Raw genomic sequence first — 25689 nt, 5'->3', positions numbered from 1 at the left:
AATTCCATTCCTCCTGCACCAATCTTTGAGCCATGCATTTACCTCCTTAATCTTATTGACCCTATGCCAATTAGCTCGTGGCTCAAGTAGTAATCCAGAGATTATTACCTTAGTGGTTCTGCTTTTAAATTCAGCTCGTAGCTGTTCATACTCCCTTAGCAAAACCTTTGTTCCTGTTCTATCCATGTCATTAGTACCTACGTGGACCACAACAACTGGATCTTTACCCTCCCACTCCAAGTTCCTCTGCAGCCCAGGTGAGATATACCGAACCGAGCACCAGGCAGGCAACACAACCATTAGGATTCTCGATCCTGGCCACAGAGAACAGTATCGATGCCCCTAACTATACTATCCCCAATTATGACTACATTTCTTTTTTCCTCCCCCCACTTGAACAGCTCCCTGTACCACAGTGCAGTAGCCAGTTTGCTCAAACTTTCTGCAGTTCCCATTCCTGTCCACACAGAGAACAAGAACCTGTTGCACAGGTTCAGGGACTGAGGCTCCTGCAATCCTACCTCTTGGATCCTTCTACCATCCTCTCTTGCAGCCACACCTTCCTGTCCCTGGCCAAATTCAAGGTATTTAATCTAAGGGGGTGTGACTGCTCCTGGAACATAATGTTCAGGTATCTCTCCCCCTCCCGATGTGTTCGTGTCCAAAGCTCAGAATCCAGCTCATCCACTCTGATACTACACTTGACCTTAGTCAAAAGGCTGAGAAGCAATCCACTCAGCCAGAGTTCCTCCAGCAGCCAATGCTTACTACAGATGTGCTCACTGAGAACAGTTAAAAAGTCTGACAACACCAGGTTTAAGTCCAACCAATTTATTTGACAGTAAACTCACCAGCTTTCGCGGTTTCTCTCTTCAGGTGAATGGAGAGTTCTGGTCTCAGACTGTCTGAGGCCAGAACTCTCCAAAATCACTCCTCATGTAGCCAGGCAGCACTCATCATGCAGGCAGAGCAGCACTTACTGTTGGTTCAGTCAAATTTCTGGTCAGTGGTGATCCCTGCAATCCCACAATCGTGTTGTTGATGGTGAAGAAATATAACAATGGAGTTAAATGTCAAGGGGGGATGGTTAGATTCTCTCTTGTTCAAAATAGTTCTTGCCTGATGCTGGTGTCAGCTCATGCTGAACATTCTCCTGGATCTGTTGCATGCAGATGTGTGCTGCTTCATTATTTGACGAGTAGGGTATGAAACTGAATACTGCTATCATCAGCTAACATCTGACCTTGCCATAAGACATGGGAGCAGAATTGGGCCACTCGGCCCATTAAGTCTGCTCCACCATTCAATCATGGCTGATTTTTTTTTCCTCATTACCATTCTCCTACCCTTACTCCATAACCCCTGATCCCCTTATTAAGCAAGAACTGATCTATCTCTGTCTTAAAGACACTCAATAACCTGGTCTCCACAGCCTTCTGCAACAAAGAGTTCCACAGATTCACTCTGGCTGAAGAAATTCCTCCTCATCTCTGTTTTAAAGGATCATACGTGAAGTTGTGCCCTCTGGTTCTAGTTTTTCCTACTAGTGGAAACATCCTCTCCGTGTCCACTCTGTCCAGCCCTTGCAGTATCCTGTAAGCTTCAATAAGATCCCCCTTCATCCTTTTAAACTCCAATGATTACAGACCCAGAGTCCTCAACCTTTCCTCATATGACAAACTCTTCATTCCAAGGATCATTCTTGTGAACCTCCTCTGGACCCTTCCCAAGGCCAGCACATCCTTTCTTAGATATGGGGCCCAAAACTGCTGATAATACTCCAAATGGGGCCTGACCAGAACCTTATATAGCCTCAGAAGTACATCCCTGCTCTTGTTTTCTAGCCCTCTTGATGTGAATGTTAACATTGTATTTGCCTTCCTAATTGCCGACTGAACCTGCACGTTAACCTTAAGAGAATCTTGAACGATGACTCCCAAGCACCTTTGTGTTTCTGATTTCCTAAGCATTTTCCGATTTAGAAAATAGTCTATGCCTCCATTCCTCGTTCCAAAGTGCATAACCTCACACTTTTCCACATTGTATTCCATCTGCCATTTCTTTGCCCACTCTCCTAACCTGTCCAAGTCCTTCTGCAGCCCCCCTGCTTCCTCAATACTACTTGTACCTCTACATAAACACAGTGGCTACGAGAGCAGATCAGAGGCTAGGAATACTGTGACGAGTAACTCACCATATGACTCCCCAAAGCCTATCCACCATCTGCAAGGCATAAGTCAGGACTATGATGGAATGCTCCCCACTTGCCTGGATGGATGCAGGTCCAACAACACTCGAAGCTTGACAACATCCAGGACAAAGCAGCCTGCTTGATTGGCACCACATCTACAAACATTCAATCCCTCCACCACTGAGACTCAGTGTACTATCTACAAGATGCAGTGCAGCAATTCACCAAAGATCCTTAGACAGCACCTTCCAAACCCATGACCACTTCCTTTAGAAGGACAAGGGCAGCAGATAATTGGAAAAACCACCACTGCAAGCTTCTCATCATCCTGACTTGGAAATATATCACTCTTCCTTTTCAGTCGCTGGTCAAAATCCTGAAATTCCCCCCCTAATAGCATAGTGGGTCAACCCATGTGGACTGCAGTGATTCAAGAGGGCAGCTCACCACCACCTGCTCAAGGGCAACTAGGAACAGGCAGAAATGCTGGCCAGCCAGTGATGCCCATGTTCCACAAATGATTATTTTTTTTAAATGCTGCTGCAGTGACAAAACAGTACTGCTGTATATAGGCAGAACGGCTCTGATAATACGACAAACTGCTACAACAGATCCTGCGCCAAAAAAAAAATCTTTGATCGAAGTTGTTACCCAGTTTTGGATTTCTCTGTGGCCTCTTTTCTACCGAGTAATCTCAAGATAAGATTTCTATAGGTTTCTTTGTATTTTGGATGACCAGATTTTGTATCAAACCATTGAGACTTTGGAAAACACCATTACATATTGCTTCTGCCTGTGAAATGCATTCCCCTCTCTTCAAAATTCAGAGATAATAACCATAATTTGCTGGAATCAGTGGACCATGTTGCAATGAGAGCATTTCTGATATGACCACATGGCAGTCCTTTCCTGCCCTGCTATAAAGTTAGCTGCAACTTAGTATGCCACCTGGTGTTAAAAAGTATACACATTACAACCTCTGATATTAAAAGAATGAGTTTGAAAGCTGCATATTTGAAACAAGTTCCCACACCTCATTCATAGCAGTAATATTTCATGTTATTTCCATGATATAGATTGTAGAAATATATGCTGAGGATAGATATATATTGATTTACAGCTACTTTAAAATTTGATTTTCATGTCTTATGGTCAGGCTTTTGACTTGTGTTTAGATTTTTGAAAGATATTTTGTTAATTCCTTTTACAGAATTTTTACTTTCTAATAACTTCTTTTCAGTGCAAAACAATTGGTGCGTGGTGAACCAAATGTTTCTTATATCTGCTCACGGTACTACAGGGCGCCGGAGTTGATCTTTGGTGCCACAGATTATACCTCCAGTATAGGTGAGTTTTGTTACTTTTGTTTTAAGGTATTTGGGTGTTGGCTGACTTTACATGTGTAATCAAACCTTTGCAGTAAGTACCTTCAAGTTTCCTGCAGCACGACTGCTGTGTATTTCCTGTTACACTCACCTCATTCTGCGACCCTTTGAATCTGATTCATTCTTGGGAGTGTCAGTTCAAAGAACCAGTGGAATGATGCAGCATTAGTAACTCGATTGTCAGTAACTGGATGAATGGCTCATAGCATGGGTGGAGTTAAATGGTTAAGCATGTCAGTGAACCTTGAACAAGAGACTGGAAGATTTCCGTCAGGGCACTTAATATTTTAATCTGGGAATGTGATGGACATTATGTATCTAGTTTAGTTGCACAAGAACCGTGCTCACTATAAGGCAGTTGTAAATTTGTTTCTCAAGGAAGCAAAAGGTCATTATAAGGGGCATGATGAAAAAAAAGTTTCCGTTCATGTTCTCAAGTTACTTTCTTTTAGTGATGGAAGTAGAATCCAAGGCCTTGCTGTGGAATTCATAGTACTAATTTCCATTTAGATTTCTGACCCAATTTTCTGCTCTTTTGGGGTTTTGCCACTGGCATGGATTTGTATTTGTTCAGGTCTAATTTAGGGAATAAATGTAGGGTAATAAGTTGCTGAATGATTTGTGATGTTATAACCACTTGTCAAAGAATATTCATCATATGCAGCATTTGGAAACCTAAAATCTGCAGAACAAGCTGTATGTGAAAGTACTTATAATCTGACATGCCAAGAACAGTTGGACCTAGAGCTTTCTGTCTCTTTGGATACAAGCTGAAAGTTAGATCTGAAAATGTGCCTGTGCATTGCCCTTTCTTTCAGCGTCATATGTCCAAGAAAACCCCTAATTCCTTTTGAGAAATGTCCAAAGTTAACATGGGTGGAAATCAATATAAATCTGAACTTTTAGACCATACATTTCCTATTGAATGAGAGAAATTTTAATTTGAACTCAGCTAATTGGGCACTGCATGTTTATAAACTTGCAATTGGATGTGTTTTTCAATTTTGGTTGCGACTTACTATGCAATAAAAATCCATTTAAAGAATCAAGATATAGAACATGTCTCAGTGAAGCTATACTAGAAAAATTGCAATTAAGCACCAAAAAGCCCTTTCCATTTGTGCCTGGTAATCTGGTCACATTGTTGGAATTCAATCTGATGAAGAGTTTGTTGGATGGATTTAAAAATCCCAGAGACTTGACTCAATTACAGCCAAATTTCTGCCATCTCTCAAGCAGCTTTTCACCAGGTTACCCTTTTGGGTACAAATCTGGAGCAAACTTAGCTGTTTAGCTCAAGATCACCTCTGAGGATTGGATGTATTTCTTGCCATATATGTTTGAGCCTTTTTGAAAATGAAAATTTGGCAATTTCCTTAATCTCCAAAAGACAGGAAGACCTCATTTCAAGTGTTTGATGTTATTTAGCAATGTTGGTTGCAAGCTACTGACAGGAGCCAGCTGTGGCCCCAACTGGCTCCATTCACTTCAATGGGAGGAGCACTTCAGATGGGCCTGGGTATCAATCTAGTGCTGCTGATCAATTTTTTAAAAACATTATTGTTGGTACTGTTGCAGTATTTACCAGTCTGGCAGCACAGGACAGATGTCAAACTGAAATGAAATGCTGCTTCCACAAAGCGGGAAGTCCTTGCCTTTAGTCTTCTACAGTGGCTGAGGCGGAAAGAGATCTGAAATTTGTGCCAGAAAATTGTCTAGTTTTCAGATGGAGATTTGGGATTATGGATCTCTGTTGTAACTGCTTTGGATGTTAGTTAAACAGCATTACTTACTTATTTTCACCTAGACCTTTAAAGTTTGTTGTACTAATGTCAGGCCGCAGTATAACTTCGCTCATAATTCTTCAACACTTTTCTACTAATAGCAAATTTATGAAGCAGTGTTAAGTGATTTTTTTTTCAGACTGGTGTTAAGAGATATCATTTTTTCAGTGGAAGCATTTGACGTTGCTTCAAAGTAAATCTAATGAAATAAAGTTTAATAACCAAGTAAGGCTTACATTAACATTGCAATGAAGTTACTGTGAAATTCCCCTGGTAAATACTGGCTAAGTTCACTTCAAAAAAGATGATGCTATTTCAGCATTGTTTTTAAAATTAACTGCTTATCTTGATTTCACCTCCATAGATGTATGGTCAGCAGGCTGTGTGTTAGCAGAGCTATTGCTAGGACAGCCCATCTTCCCTGGTGACAGTGGTGTTGATCAGCTGGTAGAAATTATTAAGGTAGGATTTTCTAAATACTTAAACCTTTCGTGTATTTAATGGTTCTATTTCATGATCGTTTTACCTCTCTGTAAGCTTTCTCTCTTTCCGACAGCCTACTCAACTATGTTGCTTGCTCAACTATATTGCTTCAGCAAAGAAAGGATGGCTTTAAACTTATTGCAGCACTGGTTTGCAAAAATCTGATTATTCAGCTTGACAGTGATGGTGGATAAAAATAATTCACTGCTCATCACTTTGAAAAACACATTTTCTGCCAGTTCATTCAGCTTTTCCAATCTTGACACTACTTGGAGCCTTGAGGTAGTTCTCAATTGCCTTAAAATCAACGATTTACTTTGCATGCATGGATGTACACTTCCTGAAAATTGTTTAAGCCAAATGATTTTCTGCCCAATTATGCCCTGTGGAAGCAACTCTTTCTGTTGAGAACTGAGCTTATTGTGCATTTGAATGAGTTACTTTTGATCAAAATGGCAATGTGATAATCAGTAGATGATCCCAACCTTCTGATATTGCTCTTTGTACATGGTTGAACTTGTTTCAAAGAATGGGGCCATACCTATGGTTGGTAATCTAACATCCTTATGGATATTTACTGAAAACTGCATCATTACAATGTAGTGACCAATTTTCATATACTAATTGCAAAGCACTTGAGAGATGTTGAACATTAGTATTCGACATGTTGCTAATTGTATCATCTAATGAATTGTATTCTTGTATAATAATTCATCAGATTATACAATACATGAGATTTATTACATGTTTGCTTCCAGGTCCTGGGAACGCCAACAAGGGAGCAAATCAGAGAGATGAATCCCAACTACACTGAGTTCAAATTCCCACAGATCAAGGCACACCCTTGGACTAAGGTAAGCAAAAGAAAGTTCTTTCGGCAGTAGCACCAAACCTAATTTATTAGCAACACCAGTAAGGGATGATGCTTAACACTGGAGCTTGGGAATCTGACACTAGGTGCTATAATGAAAAGCTTTTTTGACCCCTAATAAATAGAATTTAAAATAAAACCCCTCTGAGTAGCATAGACCTATATTTAGTTGCCAGTTCCCTTTCCTGCCTGATGCTCTATTGAGGAGATAAAATTTTCATTAAATTTAAATAATTGCTTTCAGATACTAGAAAACTAAATTTGTGTTAGCTATTAATCCTTGATTTGTAAATTGGGAATGATCTAAGTTTGCATTCATTATTTTTTTCTGTTTAGCATATTTTATTTATCATACATTTATATTAGTATCAAATTGGTACTGTGCAACACATATGAAATTTTAAGAACTTGAGCATTAAACACATTTTAGGTTTTGTGCAATTGCAAATTATTGTACGTGGAGGTTTTTGAACGCACATCAAGTTAAAGATTTCACTGTTGGGTCAATGCTGGGAGCAAAGTTTCTTTCCAGCCTGGCCATTGTTTGAACTGTGAGCTGCTGTGTTGAGAACCACTCACTATAGAGTAAAGCTCCTCCTATCCAGTCTCAATAATATCATGCAGATACTTGCATAACATTTTGCTTTCCTGCTTCTGATATGACCCTTTAGCTAACTATGTTTTGGATGCATGGTAAATACAACCTGAATTAAACTTGCCTAAGTTAATTTTGCTTGATTCTTAACTGACAAACGGATGAAGAGGAGAAGAAATCATTGTGCCTATTACCTAAACTAGATTCAAACTAGATTGCTGCCATCAACTCCACAACCACCGCGTGGCACAGTGGTTAGCAGGGACCTGGGTTTGATTCCCAGCTTGGGTCACTATGTGTGTAGAGTTTGCACGTTCTCTCTGTATCTGTGTGGGTTTCCTCCGGGTGCTCTGGTTTCTTCCCACGCTCCAAAGATGTGTGGGTTAGGTGGATTGGCCGTGATAAATTGCCGTTTAGTGTCAGGATAAATGTGTGGATTAATAAGGCCTGGGTGAGATTGTGATCAATGTAGACTCGATGGTCTAAACTGCTTCCTTCTGGATTGTAGGGATTCTATGATTCACTCAGGTTCAAAGATGTCAGAATAGATTTGCAAACAATTTTTCAATGAATCCAAAAGCTTTTCTAAAGCCCAGCATGCTAACAACTCTATCGTACGTATTTTTAGAACACGTAATAGAGTTTGCCTTTTGAGTGGGTGGGAGCAGTGCTAGGGTTGAACAGACTACAATTGCACAGTGCCACAAACCCCCAAAGACTAAAAGATCACCTATTCTTCATGTGTGTATTTCCTTCTCCTTTGTGTAAAAGAAGATTGTGATGAGTTAATACATAGGCCAGCTTGAGTGCATGTAAAGCGAAGAGGTACTGATTGAGTTAGACTTCCAGTGCATAGAAGAGTAAGTAAAGGAAAAGAATTGTGAAAATGAGACAGACAACTGTGAGATCAAGAGGTGAATGTGATGGGGAGTATGAATGAGCACTACAGTGTGCACCTCAGAAAATGAGCGAAGATAAATGAGTATGTCAGTGATAATAAAGGTAATGAACTGGGAGACATGCAACAATCTACAGCAGGCTGCAGCCTCAGGAATTTCTTTCTCAAATACCCCACTCGTTCTCTCACTCAGAGCTGAGGTGGGAGAACATTCAGTTCTTAAAAATTAGTAAGCACTGTCTGATGTCTTGGATAATATACAAGACTTCGCTTCAGCTAAATTACAAAAAACTAGTTTTGCGTTGTTTTGTGGCTCATATAGTGAAATAGTGTTGGTGTAGTTTCACAACTTTTATAATTAAATAGATGTTATTTACCCTTGTATTACCTAGTTCTTATAATTTTGTCCACTATTTTATATTACATACTGTAAATATTCCTTCTCATTCTACATGTTCAAATCTGACACCAGATTATGTAGGTAGTATTCATTTTTCTTGTCTTAATTGGAAACTCAAATCACTGCACAGCGTCCTCCGCCACTGTGTATTGGCATGTAAAAATTGAACTTTGATTTCCAGTCTAATCCAACTTTTAATGAATTCCACTTAAAACATGGACACTTGAATTTGAGATCTTCGAATTGTCCACTGGTAATATTCAGTGACTCATCCTAAAGCGTGCCAAAAATTCTCAAGTTAAGTTCAAATATTTAGTGATAGAATAGATAAATTCTTCTCCTTGTAACTGTGTAAAATATTACAATCTAATCGCTAGTAATCAAATTACTCTACGTACAAAGCATGAGATTTTCAAATAACATGGTTATTAATAGTGGTTTTGTGGTATAGAACTTGAGGGTTGCTTAAAAAGTGGATGTCAAAGCTTTTCACCTTGCATAAATTTGGACATTACGCAAGTATACCTATGCAAGGGGAAAACAACAGTTTATACTGTATGAGGAGAAGTGCTAATCGTTTGGCAAGTAGGCACTGGTAGAGATGTTGTCCTGGAGAATAGACCAGTGACTGATAGTTAACTTGAAATTTAAACCAGGCATTTTGACCCTGATTGGTCAAGCTACTGCCCAGAGCAATGACTTGGTGAAATGCTGTCCATTATTTGTTTAGCTGAAACAGGCACAATGTGTATGCGTGTTATTTCTGTCTGCAAAAAAACAGTGCCTTGCATATTAATATGTGAGCCCAGTCTAGCTCAGACTACCCTGGAAGGGCAAAGTATCTTTAAAAATTTGAGCAACAGGTGAAGCTATCTGTTTGACACTGCTACACACAGTCGCAATGCGAGTGGTATTCACCACTAACAGGATTCTGCTGTCAAGCGAAAAAGACGCTCTGCCTATCACACAAATGAGTAATGTGGCATATGAATTCCAGTGCCAGTGTATTGCTGGGTATGTAGGCAGTACAACCCAAAGGCTGGTGGATTGCATCAAACAGCATGTCCCTTCTGCTCTTTTCAACAGGCGAGGTGCAAGCTTTACACAAACAGCCTGTGCTTACAAACCTCAAAAGACAGGATCCAGCATTAGATGTGATTCTGTGATTGGACAATATTTGCCAAATCTTCAGTGTGCTAAGAATTATGCTGACAACCAATTTAAGATTGTCAGTTGAGCTTGCAGTGTTTCATATTTGCATGTACTGGGGCTATGTATATTACCATACATAGGACCATGTTCTTTGCCGAACAATGTACACACATTGCACCTGTTTCAACTAACCAAGTAAGTAATTCATCAGTTAATTCCTCAGAGCAATGCATTGGCCAATTGAGGTTAATGCTTGCCAGTTAATTGACAATCACCTGATGCATTCTCCATGCCAAAACCTCCACTGATCAGAGGCTGCCTGCATACCAATCAGCACTTTCTTCTCATACAGTATAAATTGTTGTTTTCCTCTTTAATGTTGGCATTCTTGTGAAGTGTCCTGATGAGTGCAAGACGTGGACCGAACTTTTACCACCCAAAGCACAGAATGAGGAAGGACAATGTGACCTATCAAGTCCTTTCAATTTGGGTTCATTCTGTAGTTTTCCATAATATTTATCTTTACGAAGCTATTGAAGTTTGATACAAATAGGCAGGAACGAGGTTTTATATTCAAGTGTATGAAAGACATGTAGAAATTCTGTATTGGATCTATTTGGACCTGTTTGTTTTTTTTTGTGACCTTTTTTTAAAAAATCCAAGCTCATTGTAGCCTTACTTCATCAGTGTTTAGAAACAGCATATTCCAGTAGAGCCACCTCATTTAATTAAACATGAAGGTAAACCCAGTGTTCGCATATAAATTGATAGAAGCTTTTTCAGCTTGGGAAATTTTGATGTCTTGGGTATGGTTTTTCATATTCTTTGAATGTAGTTCAACCACCACATGCTGTTAGTTTTCTGTATGACCGAGTTATATCTTTGGCTCTCTTATTTGTCTGTACAGTTAACTTCCTGTCATTGTTCAGCTGGTTTCCATGATGCCACATACTTTCAAAAGCTGAGGTAAACATCTAAATTGAGTTGCAGTCACTAAGGTAATGGAGGACTGCAGTATTTGTTCTCTGGGCACTTTGCAGCCAAGTTGAATCCTGTAAATATTGAATGGTCACACATACAGTCCCATCTGAATGCTGATTCCCTGATGTTTCTATCTTTGACTACTGAACACGCCCTCCTGTCTTCAAACCTACAGCTTCAGCTGAGTTCAGCTAATTCAAAAGTTGAAAGTAGGAACTTCCTTTAGCTCAGTACCAACAACAACAGTTTAAACCATAGGAGAAGAAATTGGGGCAGGTGAGGTAAGATTTGGAGAATGACCTAAAGGAGAATGATGAAGCAGAGAAATCAATGGCTTTGATCTCCCTGGTGTTTAATTGAAAGAAATTTCACATCAGGAACTGGGTGTTATCGTTGTTTGTAACTAAATTGTTTTTGGACGTTGTCACTGAACGGCAGCATGTAAATCAACAATAGATGGGTCCAAGACTATAAGGAGAAAAACTTGATTCACTTGCTGTGACTTAGATAAACCAGACAAAGTTACATTCTGCTGGTCAGAGGAATGACACTGCAGATGAATGGTTTGGTCAGCTGTGTCAATGGGTTGAAACGTGAAGACGGAGAATGCATTGGTCATTTGAGAGGATCATTTCTTTCTTGTAGCAAGGGCAGAAACTTTAATCGAAGAGTTTCAAACATGGAGTTGTTGAAAGCTTGTCACAGATTTTGGGACGTGACCGCTCTTTGGGGGAACAAAGATATTTGGGATGGTGAAGTGGTAATTTAAAAGGTGTTTGGGGGGATGGGTTGATAGTGAAAAATTTGAAAGGAAGAGTACAAATTCTGAGGCAAGAATAGTTATCAATATGAACTAACATGGGAGCTAAGAAAGGAAGTTGAGTGGTCAGTAGTTCAGTGGAAATAAAGTTGAAGCTGTGAAGGCCAGTGTTGTGAACATGATGAGCTTAGAGAACATGAAGGGAGTTGGGGGAAAGATGCAAGTCCTGGACAAAAGGAGAGGCACTGTGGGAGATGTTTGGCTTAGCAGACATTTGGACATGAGGAATGTGACAAGGTAGCTGAACACATGGTCTTCATGTTAATGATCAAGCAGTTCATTACCTCTCTGCACTTGTTAGTTTGAGGGTAGAAGAGGCGGGGGAGAAGAAATTGAGGAGCTGGTTATAAGTAGTGTAAAAAGCAACTAGGCATTATCTTTATTTTCCAGGGTGCTTCTGGAAAGCCTTGGAGTTTGGGCAGACAACAGCAAGGCTTGCTGTGGTCCAGCTAGATCTGGCAGAGAATGGCTCAACCATTTATGAACAATATGCATTCAACTTTGCGTTCTTAGAATATACATAAAGTCCCAGTGAAGGCCATATTAATGGAGATTGTCAAGTTCAGAGATACCAGGTTTAACTGGGGACAATTGCTCCTAGTTGGTGATGAAGCATAGTTGGGAGGTTGGTAGCTTAGCGTATTGTAGTGAATAAAACGCTACAGATTAGATAGTGTAGTTGCAAGTGACTTGCAGGAAATGTGTTTTTCAGTAGGGGACACAAAAGGAAACTAGATTAAACATGAAGGGATCTTATTGATGCAGGATACAAAAGTGGTCAGAGATACCACAGCATGTGTAAATATGTAGGTGTTAAATGTGATAGGAGTATCATCCCAATGTCTTTACAGCTCGTTTGAATGATTGTTCATTTGCATGTGGATGTTGACTGCAGTTCAGGAATGGGAAAGCCGTACCAGTGATATAATATTTAATGTCTGCTGGGATGTTTGACCTCAGTAGGTTTGCAAACTTCTATAATAACTGCCCTCAAGTGTATGGACATGGGACTAAAAGAAGAATCCTTGAATGACAATTTAACACAAACGTTTGAAGTTTTGATTTGGTCTGGGATATGGACCTTCAGAAGGCGATGGTGAGCTCCCGCTTCAATGTTGTAACCTGTGGTGAGGGTATCCCCACAATGCTGTTAGGGAGGAAGTTCCAGGATTTTTACCCAGTGATGATGAACAGTGAAAAAGCTCTGAATCAAGATGGTGCGTGACTTGGAGAGGTTGCGTTCTCATGTTCTCGCTGCCTTTGCCTCTCTTGAAGGTAGAGGTCATAAATCTGGAAATTGTTGTCAAAATAGCTTTAGCAAGTTGCTAAAATGGATCCTGTTGGCTTTCCACACTGCAGCCAAGATGTGCCTGCAGTGGAGAGAATGAATGTTCGAGGTGCTTGGGGTGCCAGTCAAATACATTGCTTTGTCCTGGATAGTGTGGAGCTTCACCTATTCTGGCAAGTAGAGTTATGCCCTAGTCTCTGCCTTAGAGTTGGTGGCTTTATTTTGGAGAGTCGAGAGACCAGTTACTTGCTGAAGAATTTCTAATTATTTCAGTTAGGCTACTGATCAGACTCCAGCCAACTCGCAACTAGGATTTGACGGAGGGGATTTGTTGATGGTAATACCTTTACACGTCAAATTGAGAGGTTAGGTTTTCTTTTGGTGGATGTGAGCGTTATCCCAGCACTTCTGTTGCACAAATGTTACTTGCCATTCATCAAACCCAAAATGTTGTCAGATCTTTCTATGTGCAAGCATGGACTGTTTCATCATGTACGGAGTTGCAAATAGAGCTGAACATCATGGATTCTTCAGAGAATTATCTCCATTCTGATCTTCTGGGGGAAGATCAGTGAAGCAGCTGATTGTGATTGGATCTCAGACATTAACGAAGGACCTCCTTCTTACATTTCTGTCTTTGGGCTGAGACGATTGACTGCCAACTGTGAGATCATGAAATGAAATTTTGAAAGGTGGGAATGTGATAGAGAGATCAGGTTTTGTGAATTTGCAAGCAAAGGTTGTAGAGAAAATGTGTAGTACGTATGGGATAAGCTGACACTTACCACCAGTAAACATGACACTAATATCCTTGAATACATTTCACACTTTTGCAGCGCCACTTAATATAATGCGGACAGAAGACTTGATAAATTTTATGGATATTAATTGTGTTATTTGCACTCTAGATCATACCCTGCTCACGGTCCTTTGAGCCCCAATCTAGTAATGGAAAGTTGTCAGTTTCCCACTGTTGATTGCTATCCATTAACTCCTGGATTATGTGTATGTAGAGGTCAGGTGAAATGCCCCAAGGCTACTTGTCACTCAACAAAATAATTGCCAGAGTGTGGCTGGTACTGGTAGAACTGTGCTCACGCACAAGTTCGTACCATTAGCAGAGGTGGAGAGAAACTTGGATGAGGTAAAACTTTGAGAAAAGCAATTTATTTATCAAATATTTAATGAATTCTATTGAATTTTGATGTTTCATTGGATAATAATTTGCTTAATTGTACTCATTGCATAAGATGTATAGATTTTTCCCTTTTTGTCAAAATTTATATTTCAAATGTAAATATTTTAATGCAAGGATATTCATTGGCCAGAAAAACATGCAAAATCACCCAAGTTGGTGATGAAGTTACAAATTAAGCATTATTTTCTTTACATTGGATACAGCACAGAACTAGGCCATTTTCATCTAACCACTCCATTCCAGAGTTTATGCTCCCCTTCAGACTTCTCCCATCTTTCCATATCCAAATTTATTTCTGTAACCCTCTATTTCCTTCCCCGTCATGGTTGCCCAGCATCCCCTGAAAAGCAACAAAAACATTAGTTTCAAACGCTCTGGTAGTGAGTTCCATGTCCTCACCACTTGAGGGAAAGAGGTTTCTTCTGAATTCCCTATTGGATTTCTTGGTGATTGTCTTGAATTACTGCCTCTCGTTGTGACTTCCACAAGAAAACATTTTCTCTATGTCCACTCTATCAAAACCTTCCATAATTTTAAGAATCTCCATTAGATCATCCCTCTGCCCATTCTCAAGAAAGAGTAGAACCCAGTCTTCGATCCTTTCCTGATTTGTATTTCTACATATTTCTGTATCATTCTTGTAAATCTGCATGTTATCCACTATCTCTCTATCCCTTTCATAATTTAACAATCAGAACTGCATGTAGTAATATGATTAACAAATTTCAATATGGGTTTAGCGTAACTTCTTAATTTTCATCTCTATCCTCTTGAAGTAAAATCTAATGCTTTTTTTATGATCATACTAACCTATGTGCAATTTTTAGTTACTTAAGGATGTATAGCACCTTTTATAACGATGCCAAATGTACTTCACAACCAGTGACGTACTTCTGAAATATTGTCACTGTCAGAAGGTAGGCAAATGATGACAGCAAAATTCCATAAATAATATTAAGATAAATTAGCAGATAATCTGATTTTTGTAGTGTTGATTGAATGCTAAAGTTTAACCAGGATACTGAAAGAATTCCCCTGCCCTTTTGGGAATTTGTAATTCCAACTGATGAGGTAGACCAGACCGTGGATGGGTCCTTTTTTAAGATGAGATGTTATGAACAGTGCTGCACTCCTTCAGTCCTGAACTAGAGTGTTAACCTAGATCACGCTTTCAAATCTTAGCGATATGCTTGAACCAGAGCGCTTCAGGTTCGGACAGTGATGCTACCATTAAACCTAGGCAAGCATCCAAATGCAGAGTTTTTCCAGTTACTAATTTTTAAGAGATTAAATGCCTTATTGTTATTTTGGCAGGTCTTCCGACCCCGCACTCCCCCGGAAGCCATTGCATTGTGTAGCCGGCTGCTTGAATATACACCAACTGCCCGTCTGACGCCTTTAGAGGCATGTGCACATACATTCTTCGATGAACTACGGGACCCAAATGTCAAGTTACCAAATGGACGCGAGAAACCATTACTGTTCAATTTCACTACCCAAGGTGAGAAAGAGGATTATAACAATAATTAGTAATCAAACGTAAATACTAAGCCGCCATATGCAAATTTCTGCTCATGCCTCTAAATCGAGTTGCTGCCTGCAGCATCTATTCTCAATTGTTGGAAAACAGAAGTAGGATGCTTTATTAAAATGGCACTGTCTTCAGTAGAATGGCCAACAATTTGTAAGTTGTGGAGAAGAAACAAATTTTATCATAAGACTTTTGCCTCCTATGGAGTTTGATGTTTAAGTGGTCTTGCACATTATTAGTCACTCTGATTTTAAATTGCAGAAAACCCAGGAGTAACGATATAATTGATATCTGACTATTCTACTGACTAGTGAGATCCACGGAAGCAAATGATTTTTCCTGGCTTGGCTACATCCAGGCTTGCATCTGGAGCAGTTTAAAAGACTGCTTTCCAAGAATCAAAGGAGCTGGTCCAGGAGGCAAAAGCATATGGCATTGCTGTGGATCAGATTGGAATCGACTGCAGTACCCTTGTGAATTATTCACTACTATTATTCATAATGATGACTTGGATGAAGTATCGGAATATCTGTAAAATCCTAATTCAACAAGACATGGAACCAGATTTGTTTACTGCACAGGAAGAAGTCAGTTGGCCCTTTGTATCTATGACAGGTCTTTGCTAAAGCAAACCAAAACTAATTCTGTCTTGCTGTCTCCCCAATGTTAGGTGTCCATTCCCTACCCTCCTGCCCCAAAAAGATATAGTGGTCTGTCTCTCTGGGAAGAGAGTTGGGGCAGAAACTTAACATCACAAAATTTGAAGTAGCACAATGATTTACTAATTTGAAAATTGAGTAGCACTTGCAACTGCACTAGTCAGCAATAATTACAACATAGTCTTCCACTGTAACTCTAGAAAACACACCATTCATCTAATGAAGGAGCAGTGTTCCAAAAGCTCATGATTCTTAATAAACCTGTCAGACTTTAACCTGGTGTTGTGAGACTTCTTACTGTGCCCACCCCAATCCAATGCCAGCATCTCTACCTCATGTCTACTTCCATAGCACTGCTTTTGTTTGATTTTTGTCGTACCTGTTCAACATTAGATATTGTGCCACCTTTAGTGGTTCCTCCTTCAGTACTGACCAGGGTCAACTCTGGTGTACTCCAAACCTTTTGATTCATACCCTTTTTGTTTGCATGCTTTCACTTGTCAGGGGGCAGGGGGAAATATCTGAAAGCTTGCAGTCATCTTTGACATGAAAGCAGATGTGATCCAGGTACTTCATTCCTAACATGGGGCTACTGTTCCCAACTTATTTTACAACTTACAAATCTGATAAATGTCAGCAAAACAAAAACACCTACAGGCCTCTGATCTGACCCCTTTTCCCATTACTGCCACCAAAGACTAAACCCCAAAAATGCAGAACTTTACTTTGATCATGCGTGCACACGTCCCAAGATTGCATTGTTTTCACATCTACTATTTTATCTGCTTCCATTTCTGCCCATTTTCCCCATGGTGTTGGAATTTTTTTCTGTTCTGATCACCTTGTGACACAACTTCACCAATGTTCTTCTAGCTGGTCTCAAAATCGCCCCTCAATCACTAAGCTCCTGGCTTCTTGTGCCCTGTGAGTCAATGTTCAAGATTCTCATCTCTTCAAAACTGTCCACCGCCCTTCCCTCCTTACCTCTGATCTTCAGTTTGTTCCCATCTCCACCATCAGTGAAGATAATTCATCGTTTTACTTGGAATAGGTAGGGAAATTTCATCAAACCTCCCTACCTATTCCAAGTATCCACCAACTCAAAAATATTCTTGGGCATCTTATTGTATTCAGTTAGCACTGTAAAAATGCCGGTCGTTATATTTTGAAGTTTATAAAATGGTTTGGGGACCCCCCTGACGATTGAGCAACTATATCATCTCTCGCTTCTATCTCCAGTGCATATTTGGTTTCCTTGGTGTAGATGGACAATAGACCATAAACTAATTAGCCTCAACATGCTTTGGTAAGAGAGGGATTATTATGGTTTGTGATCATGATCTTGTGATCTCTACAGGAATGTATAGATGTGCTCCTCTCAACATTCATTGGTGATTCTGAAGTCATTAATGTAAATTTGGCTACGGTACTGGAGACTGTACTCCTGCAATAAGCCCAGAACTTTTGTATCTATGGCCCAGATGCCTATGTTGGTATAGTGACATTTTCTTTCATCTAAAGAGTACATTTGATCAGTAATTGCCTGTGACAGGAAAAGCTAAGATCACTGGAAATTTTGAGCGATGCTGCATCTATTGAGTGTTGCTGACCGTTATGATTCAGTCAAGGATTGGTCAGAAAGAATGGAAATAGAATACGAGTTGTATTATGACTGAGGCAGAGATGAATCTCAACAGGAAAACTTGCTGCATTTACTGTTCATAGCTTAGAACTCTGATAGCCCTGCAGGTTTAATAAGTTGATGCCAATAATCTAGAAGACTGGCTAAATAACAGAAGGCAGGGAGTCGTGATAAATGTGTGTTTTTCTGGTTGGCAAGGTGTAACTAATGGGGTGCCACAGGGTTCAGTCCATGGGCTCCCACTATTTACAATCTACGTTAATGGCTTGGAAAGGGGTAGAAGGTACCACAGCTAAATTTGCAGATGACACTAAAATAACAGGGATTGTAAGTTGCCATGAGGAAATACAAAATTTAAAAATGGATATAAATAGATTAGGTGAGTGGCCAACATGTGGCATATGGGGTTTAATGTGGGTGAGTGAGATGTTATCCATTTTGGTCTGAAAAATGGAAAGACAGCTTATTATCTAAATGAAGAGAGATTTCAGGGTGCTCAAGTGCAGAGGGTTCTGGGTGACCTCATGCGCCAGTCGTAGAAAACTGGTACGCAGGTACAGCAGGTAATAAGGAAAACTAATAGAATTTGGCATTTATAACTAAAGGAATGGAGTATAAGAATAAGGAAGTGTTATTATATCTAAAGAAGTGAGATTGCACCTGGAGTACTGTGTACAATTTTGGTCCCCTTATTTGAAGAAGGGTATAGTTGTATTAGAGGATGTTCATTAGATTGATTTCAAGATGAGGCGTTTGTCTGATGAAGAAAGATTGAGTAGTTTAGGCTTAGACTCTCTACCATTTACAAGAATGAGAACAGCTATAATTGAGGTATTAAGGTGATAAAAGGTATTGACAAAGTAAACATAGAGCAGATGCCTATTCTAATATGGCAATCCACAACAAGAGGTCATAGTTTTAGGATAAGAGGTAGCAGATTTAAAACAAAGAGCAGAAACAACTACTCTCAAAGGGTCGTGACTACCCCAGAGTGCAGTGGATGGTAGGACATTGAGTAAGTTTAGGGAAAAGATAGATTTTTAATTGGTAATGGATTGAAGGGTTACAGGCGACTAGAGAATGGGTAGGATAAGTGGACTTGAGGCTGAGATCATCATATTGAATGGTGGAGCAGGCTTGAGGGGCTGAATTGCTATTCCTGCTCTCAGCTCTTACATTCTCGAGGGATGTTTTCTGGTAAATTTTCAGTGTGTTACAACAGTTGCACAGATCAGTGTTATAAAAATTGATGCTTCAGTGATCAACAGAATTCTGGTGAGTGAAATGCTATAAACATTTGACCTCGCTTTTGCAGAAATGTCGAGCAACCCAGCACTGGCATCAATCCTTATCCCTCCTCACATTCGGAATCAGGCTCCTGCATCAACTCCTACAAATGCTTCCGCAGTGTCAGGTAAACATCATAGTGCACGTTATCTTAGCAGTTGGGGAATGTAATCTTGGGCGATCCAATGTCATGTATCAGAATTGCAAATCTAATTATATCAGACATGAAAATAAGGGAGCTAGAATGAAATCTATGTTGAAGGTGGCATAGAAAAGATTTCTTGACTAGAGTGCTGAACCATGTTGTGAGCAGATTTTCCTGCAGTTGCATTTTCCTTTAGAAATGTAGGTGTTTCTGTAACTATGCTGCATTCGCGCAAGTTCACAGTTGTGTAAAATTAGTTAATTTGGTGTCTGATGTAGCACAGTTGGTAACTATTTTATCTCCAAATCAGAACGTTGTGGATTCAAAGCCATCTCCAGACGTTTGAGCACAAAATGTAAGCTAAAAATCTGGTGCAGTTCTGAGGGAATGCTGCAATATCAAAGGTGTTGTCGTTCAGGTGAAACATGAATTAATCCGAGGCACTGTTTGCCCCGCTCGTGTGGATTTACAAGATTCCATGGCATCTTTGAGGAAGATTTTGCGACGCTATCCTTGGTGTCCTGGCTAATATTTATCTCTCAATCAAAATCTCAAAAGAAGTTATTTGGTCATTGTTAAATTGCAGTTTATGGGAGCAAGCTATATGTAAATTGGCCGCTGTCTTTACTACTATGCTTCAAAAAAAGGTGCTTCATTGGTAGTAAAGTGCTTTGGAGTGTCCTATCCTCGTGAACAGTGTTATCTAAATGCAAGCCCTTTTATTTCTATTCGCTGTTAAATTTAGTTAAAAACATCGTTCTCACTTGCATCAGGACCGGTCGAGAAATATTTCAGTTTCAGTTCTGCTTATTTGTAAAGCTCTGCACTAGAATTCCTGATGCTTACATGATGCCCAAAATTAAGAAATAAAAGCAGAAACTGCTGGAAAGAAGATTGGAGTTGAAATGTTAAACTCTTACACAAATGCTACCAGACCTGCTGAGATTTCCCAGCACTTTGTTTTTATTTCAGATCGTCAATGTCCACAGTTCTTTTTTTATGCCAAGGTTATGAAGTTATAGTAGGGTGGTACAGTGGCACAGTGGTTAGCACTGCTGCCTCACAGCGTCAGGGTCCTGGGTTCAATTCCAGCCTTGGGTGACTGTCTGTGTGGAGTTTGCACGTTCTCACCGTGTTTGCAGATGGTCCGATTTCCTCCCACAGTCCAAAAACCTACTGGTTAGCTGCATTGACTGTGCTAAATTGTCCTTCAGTGTACCCGAACAGTGTCGAATTGTGGCAACTAGGCGATTTTTACAGTGACTTCATTGCAGTCTTAATGTAAGCCTACTTGTGACACTAATGAAAAACACTTGATACTATCATGTCCATGCTAGTGGCCAGCAAGATCAAGTCAGCTGTTCCCAGTAACTGTTATCCCGTAGCCCTGCATATCCTTTCTCTTTAGGTGCTTATCCAATTTTTCTTTTAAAAGCTGCATTTTGAACCTGTAGCCACCACTCTCTCAGCTATTCATTCCAGCAGCTTAAACATGTTTTTCCTTTAGGTTCTTTTGCCATTCAACTTAAATTGGTGTTTTCTAATTTTCAACCTGTACCACAAGTGTGAACAATTTCTCCATACTCTGGGTCCTTCAGTGTTGAATACCTCTATCAAATTTCATCTCAACCTTCATTCTCTAAGAATAAAAAGTCCACTTTCTCCATGTAATGGGCTTACCGAGCCTGTTCTACAATTCAATAAGATCATGGCTTATCTGATATCAATTCCACTTCCCTGCCATTCCCAGCCCAAGCCCCATAACATGCAACTCCCTTGTTGATCAAAAACCTATCTAACTCGGCCTTAAATATTGTGACTGTACTGTGCCTTTAAGGAATGTATTTTCTAAGCAATTTTTTTTCCATTGAGCTTGTTGCCAACATTTCTGATTAGAAGTCCTTTTATTGCTGTTTCATTGGTTTAAATGGGATCTTGTTTATTTTTAATATGGGCCTAATGCATTCTCTGGGACTTTATAACCCTTTTTGAAATGTGGGGAAGATTGATTGACAGGTCAGGTGGGGCAGTGTTTTTTTTCTCCCAAGTTCTTGCTTTTTTGCCTGTTGATAGACAAAGGGATCTGAGTGTACAGGTACACAGGTCACAAAGTGGCAATGCAGATGGAGAAGGTAGTCAAGAAGGCATACAGTATGCTTGCCTTCATCAGCTGGCGTATTGAGTTTAAAAATTGGCAAGTCATGTTGCAGATTCATAGAACCTTAGTTAGGCACTTGGAATATAGTGTTTAATTCTAGTCGCCACACTACCAGAAGGATGTGGAGGCTTTGGAGAGGGTACAGAAAAGATTTACCAGATGTTGCCTGATATGGAGGGCATTAGCTATGAGGAGAGGTTGGAGAAACTTGGTTTGTTCTCACTGGAGTGACGGAGGTTGAGGGGAGACCTGATAGAAGTCTGCAAGATTGAGACATGGACAGAATGGATAGTCAGAAGCTTTTTCCCAGGGTGGAAGAGTCAGTTACTAGGGGGCAAAGGTTTAAAATGCGAGGTGCAAGGTTTAAAGGAGCTGTATGAGGCAGATTTTTTTACACACAGAGTAGTGGGTGCCTGGAACTCATTGCCGGGGGGAGGTAGTGGAAGTGGTTACGGTAGTACCTTTTAAAGGGCTTAACAAATACATGAATAAGGTGGGAATAGAGGGATATGGTCCCCAGAAGGATATGGGAGTTTTAGTTAGGATGGGCAGCATAGTCAGTGCAGGTTTGGAGGGCCGAAGGGCCTGTTCCTGTGCTATAATTTTCTTTGTTCTTCGTTCTTAAGTTATGTTTGCTGGCTAGTTAGGTGTGTGGAATCCAAACTGAGAAGTGTTTCTGTGTGCCTCCCTGGTAGTAGAAATTCTGGTGGCTAATTTGGAAGCAGCCTTTTCTGGAATGAAACATTTGCTGTTAGTTGCCTGCTAGCTAGATGCAAACAGTGATTCTATCTTTACCTTGAGGTGGGCTAGCAGCTGCAGAGCAGGGAAGTCAGAGCTTCAATTCTCTATCCAAAGAACCAACTCTCAGCAAGTGCTGCAGTGATAGAAAATCCACCATCACCTGAGCATTCTTATTTTCTGGACTAAATCTGAGACAAGTATATGTTTATAAGGAGGTTTGATGTGTTGAAAAAATGCATTTAGTTGTTGAGGTTTACATAATATCATGGTGGTTGTTCTTGTTTGTAATTGGTAAAAGTTATTGCTAATTTCCTTTCTGTGTTTACTGTATTCTGAAATAAGCTTTGTTTGATAAAAGCTCCCTAATGGGTCATTTGAATCATACCTGCAGTGAAGCATCTTATGCTTACCCTAGTTAAGTTCAAAGTGCAAAACTTACCATCTTGGTTGACTTCTCAAAATACCTTGGAATTTCTGATTTGGATTATAACAATATATTCGATGATTCAGCTTTCACTGCTCTCTAGAGAAGAAAACTCCACAAGCTAGCAGCCCTTGGAGAGGAAAGATTTCGCAATCTTACGTGGGAGACCCCGAATTTTCAAACTCTGCCTCCTAATTCTAGACATCCCCACAAGGGAAAAGGGCAGTGACGGAATATTGTTCAATGCTACTGTCATTTCCTTGTTTCGCATTATTAGTTCCTCAACCTCATCCCCTAAGTGATCAACCCTCAATTTAGTTACTCATTTCTTTTTAATTCTTTTACTGTCTTTTTATATTTCCAGCTAGCTATCTCTAATACTTTGTAATTCCACCCTCATTACTTTTTTCATCATTCTTCTGACCTACCACTAATCTTAGTATTATTTTTAAATTTGTTACTATCCTTAACTCCCTTAACTGAAGTCATTCATCTATGGAACCATTCTTGTGAATCTTTTCTGCATCTCCTCTAATGCCACCACATTCACTTTGTGGTGAATTGGACGGTAGAGACTAAGCCTGAGTTTCTTCATGCCTTTCTTGCTTAAGCCTTTACTTACAAAGCCAAGAATCCCATGGACTTTTTTAACCACATTCTCAGCCTACCTTGCAACAATTCCTGCACGTGTGTCCCAGCTGTTTTTGCTCCTGCAGGCTGTTTAGAATTGACTCGTTTATTGTATATTTCCTGCTTGTTCTTTCTACCAAAGGCAGCACAAGCCATTCAGTAAAGTGAGAGGAAGCTAACTTATCACTTGTCCTGTATAATATTGAGAATTTTACAGTAAAGATGCAGTTTTCATTTATTGTATGTTCATTTGAAGCTTTATTTATGTAGGGAATGCAGGAGAGCCAGTTAGTACAGATTTCTAAATGGCTGATTTTATAAGAATTAAATAATTCCTGGAGGAAGTGGTAAGATTGGTAAGAATTTTCAAAAAGCACTTGGTAAAATCCTACATAAAACATTAATTGCAAGGACAAAGGCACATCCAACTGGGGAATAATTTCCCCTTCAAATTTCAGATGCAGTTCAATGTAAAATGGTCTGAATTTTGAAAAATTGTGGAAATGCTAACAAAATGAAATATCTAAAAGGGAAAAGGGGCATTGGCCTACAAGCCATTAATAGCAGCAGGTCAAGTTGATAAACTATTTAAAAGAAAAATTCTTAGATTTGTAGAAGCTTTAATTTCTTCAGTCTTGGGCAGCTAAAAACAAGATGATGTTAAACTCGTACAAGACATTTGCCACACCCCGTTACAAAAACTGTTGGAAAACCAATATAAAAGCATCAGCATAGATTTGTAATGTTATCAGAAGTGTGGCTTTTATTCCAGAGCTTAGATATTTAAAAGATAGCATTATTGAATGTTTTAAATGTGTAAAGCTGCAGCAATTTTCTGATTAACCTAGAATAAAGTCCTCTTTCAAGTTCACACCCGGTTCCTTTTGAAGATTTCTATGGAGTCTGCTCCTGTTATACTTGTTTTATATCCTAATGCTTTGAGAAAAAAACTCATTTCCCCTCTAGTTTTTTTTTTGCTGATTTATTTTAAATCTATGATCTGCTTGCCAGAGCAAGTAGGATGAACCTGAGAACAATTCAAGCTTCTGTAATCACTCCACTTAGCTGTAGTCCTCCATCCTTGGTAAACTTTCCCTCTAGCCATAATATTATTATGTGCCCAGAATTACATCCACTGCTCTAACTGAGGCCTAAGTAGTGATTTGAAAAACTTTAGCACGTCTCCTGAAGTTTAAGTTAATTTATTAGTGTCACAAGTAGGCTTATATTAACACTGCAATGATGTAACTGTGAAAATTCCCTAGTCACCACACTCCGGCACCTGTTCGGGTACACTGAGGGAGAATTTAGTATGGCCAGTGCACCTAACCTGCATATCTTTTGTACTGTGCGAGGAAATTGGAGCACCTGGAGGAAATGCATGCAGACACAGGGAGAATGAGCAAATTTCGCACACATAGTGACCCAAGCCAGGAATCGAACCCGGGTCCCTGGCACTGTGAGGCAGCAGTGCTAAGCACTGTGCCACTGCGCTGCCCCACCTGCCACCTTCAAATATTTGTGATTAAGTACCCTGAGCAAAGCTGTCTGCATTCCCTTCAAAAATTTATATTCCCATGAAGGGCACATCTTCACACTTATTACATTAACTTGAATCTGCCATGACTTTCCATTTCACCTGTCTTTGTATGTTCCCTGCACCCTGCTAGTATCTTCCTCACCTAATATGTTGCCAGATTTTGTAGTGCCTATGTTACCAATATTATACTCTCTTTATATTCAAGTCTAATTGATTTTATACTTAACAAGAAATCAGTGGTCCTAATACTGACCCCTGGGTCATCCTATTTGCAGCTTTCCCTCAATTACAAAAACATTTGGTCATCACTGCTCTCTGCTCCTATTCATTAACCAATATTGTACCTAAATTATTGCTTTAATTTTTAATACCACTTCCTTCTATTTTCTAAATAAGCCTGATGCATATTACTTTATCAAAAGTTTTTTGAAAGTATGCAATGTCTAACGCGCTGTCTTCATTAGCCCTCTGCTACTTCATCAAAGAACTCAGTCAAGTTGGTCGGGCACTGCCTGCCTTTAAACAAATCCATGCTGGTTTTTCCTTAACTCCTGTTTCTCCAAAAAAAGAATTAATTTTGTCTTTGATAATGCTCTCTAGTGGTTTTCCACCACCTATGTTAAACTGATTAGCTTTCATTTGTAATCCGCTGGTTCTGTGGCACTGCTTTCATGTAAAGGAGGATTGAAAGATTGTGGTCAGAGGTTCTGCTTCTTCACTTTGACTTCCCTCAGAAACTAAGGTGCCTCCCATCTGGACAGTGATACCAGTGTATTTGGCACCTCCATTTCTATTTTTATCTCATTTGATACCTCTACCTATCACTTCTTCCACTGCGACATTAACTACTTCCTGTTCTCTGAAAAGAGATGCACAGTGCTCAATC

The 25689-nt window shown here is 39.7% G+C and overlaps 1 protein-coding gene across 1 annotated transcript in view; it reads left to right on the top strand.

Moving 5' to 3' along the window:
* gsk3ba (glycogen synthase kinase 3 beta, genome duplicate a) overlaps positions 1 to 25689 on the top strand; it is a 144069-nt gene that overhangs the window by 111045 nt on the left and 7335 nt on the right. Inside the window, exons 6-10 of the mRNA XM_080203444.1 lie at positions 3432 to 3538; positions 5725 to 5822; positions 6602 to 6697; positions 15361 to 15547; positions 19194 to 19292. Of these exons, the coding sequence (XP_080059570.1) occupies positions 3432 to 3538; positions 5725 to 5822; positions 6602 to 6697; positions 15361 to 15547; positions 19194 to 19292 (587 nt within the window). The remainder of the gene's footprint in view (positions 1 to 3431; positions 3539 to 5724; positions 5823 to 6601; positions 6698 to 15360; positions 15548 to 19193; positions 19293 to 25689) is intronic.

The sequence above is a fragment of the Carcharhinus amblyrhynchos genome, chromosome 15, assembly GCF_965287045.1.
Source record: "Carcharhinus amblyrhynchos chromosome 15, sCarAmb.v2.hapA, whole genome shotgun sequence".
In the NCBI taxonomy this organism is placed as follows: Eukaryota; Metazoa; Chordata; class Chondrichthyes; order Carcharhiniformes; family Carcharhinidae; genus Carcharhinus; species Carcharhinus amblyrhynchos.
Note: the sequence above shows the minus strand (reverse complement) of the source record. Positions and strands in the feature narration are given on the sequence as shown.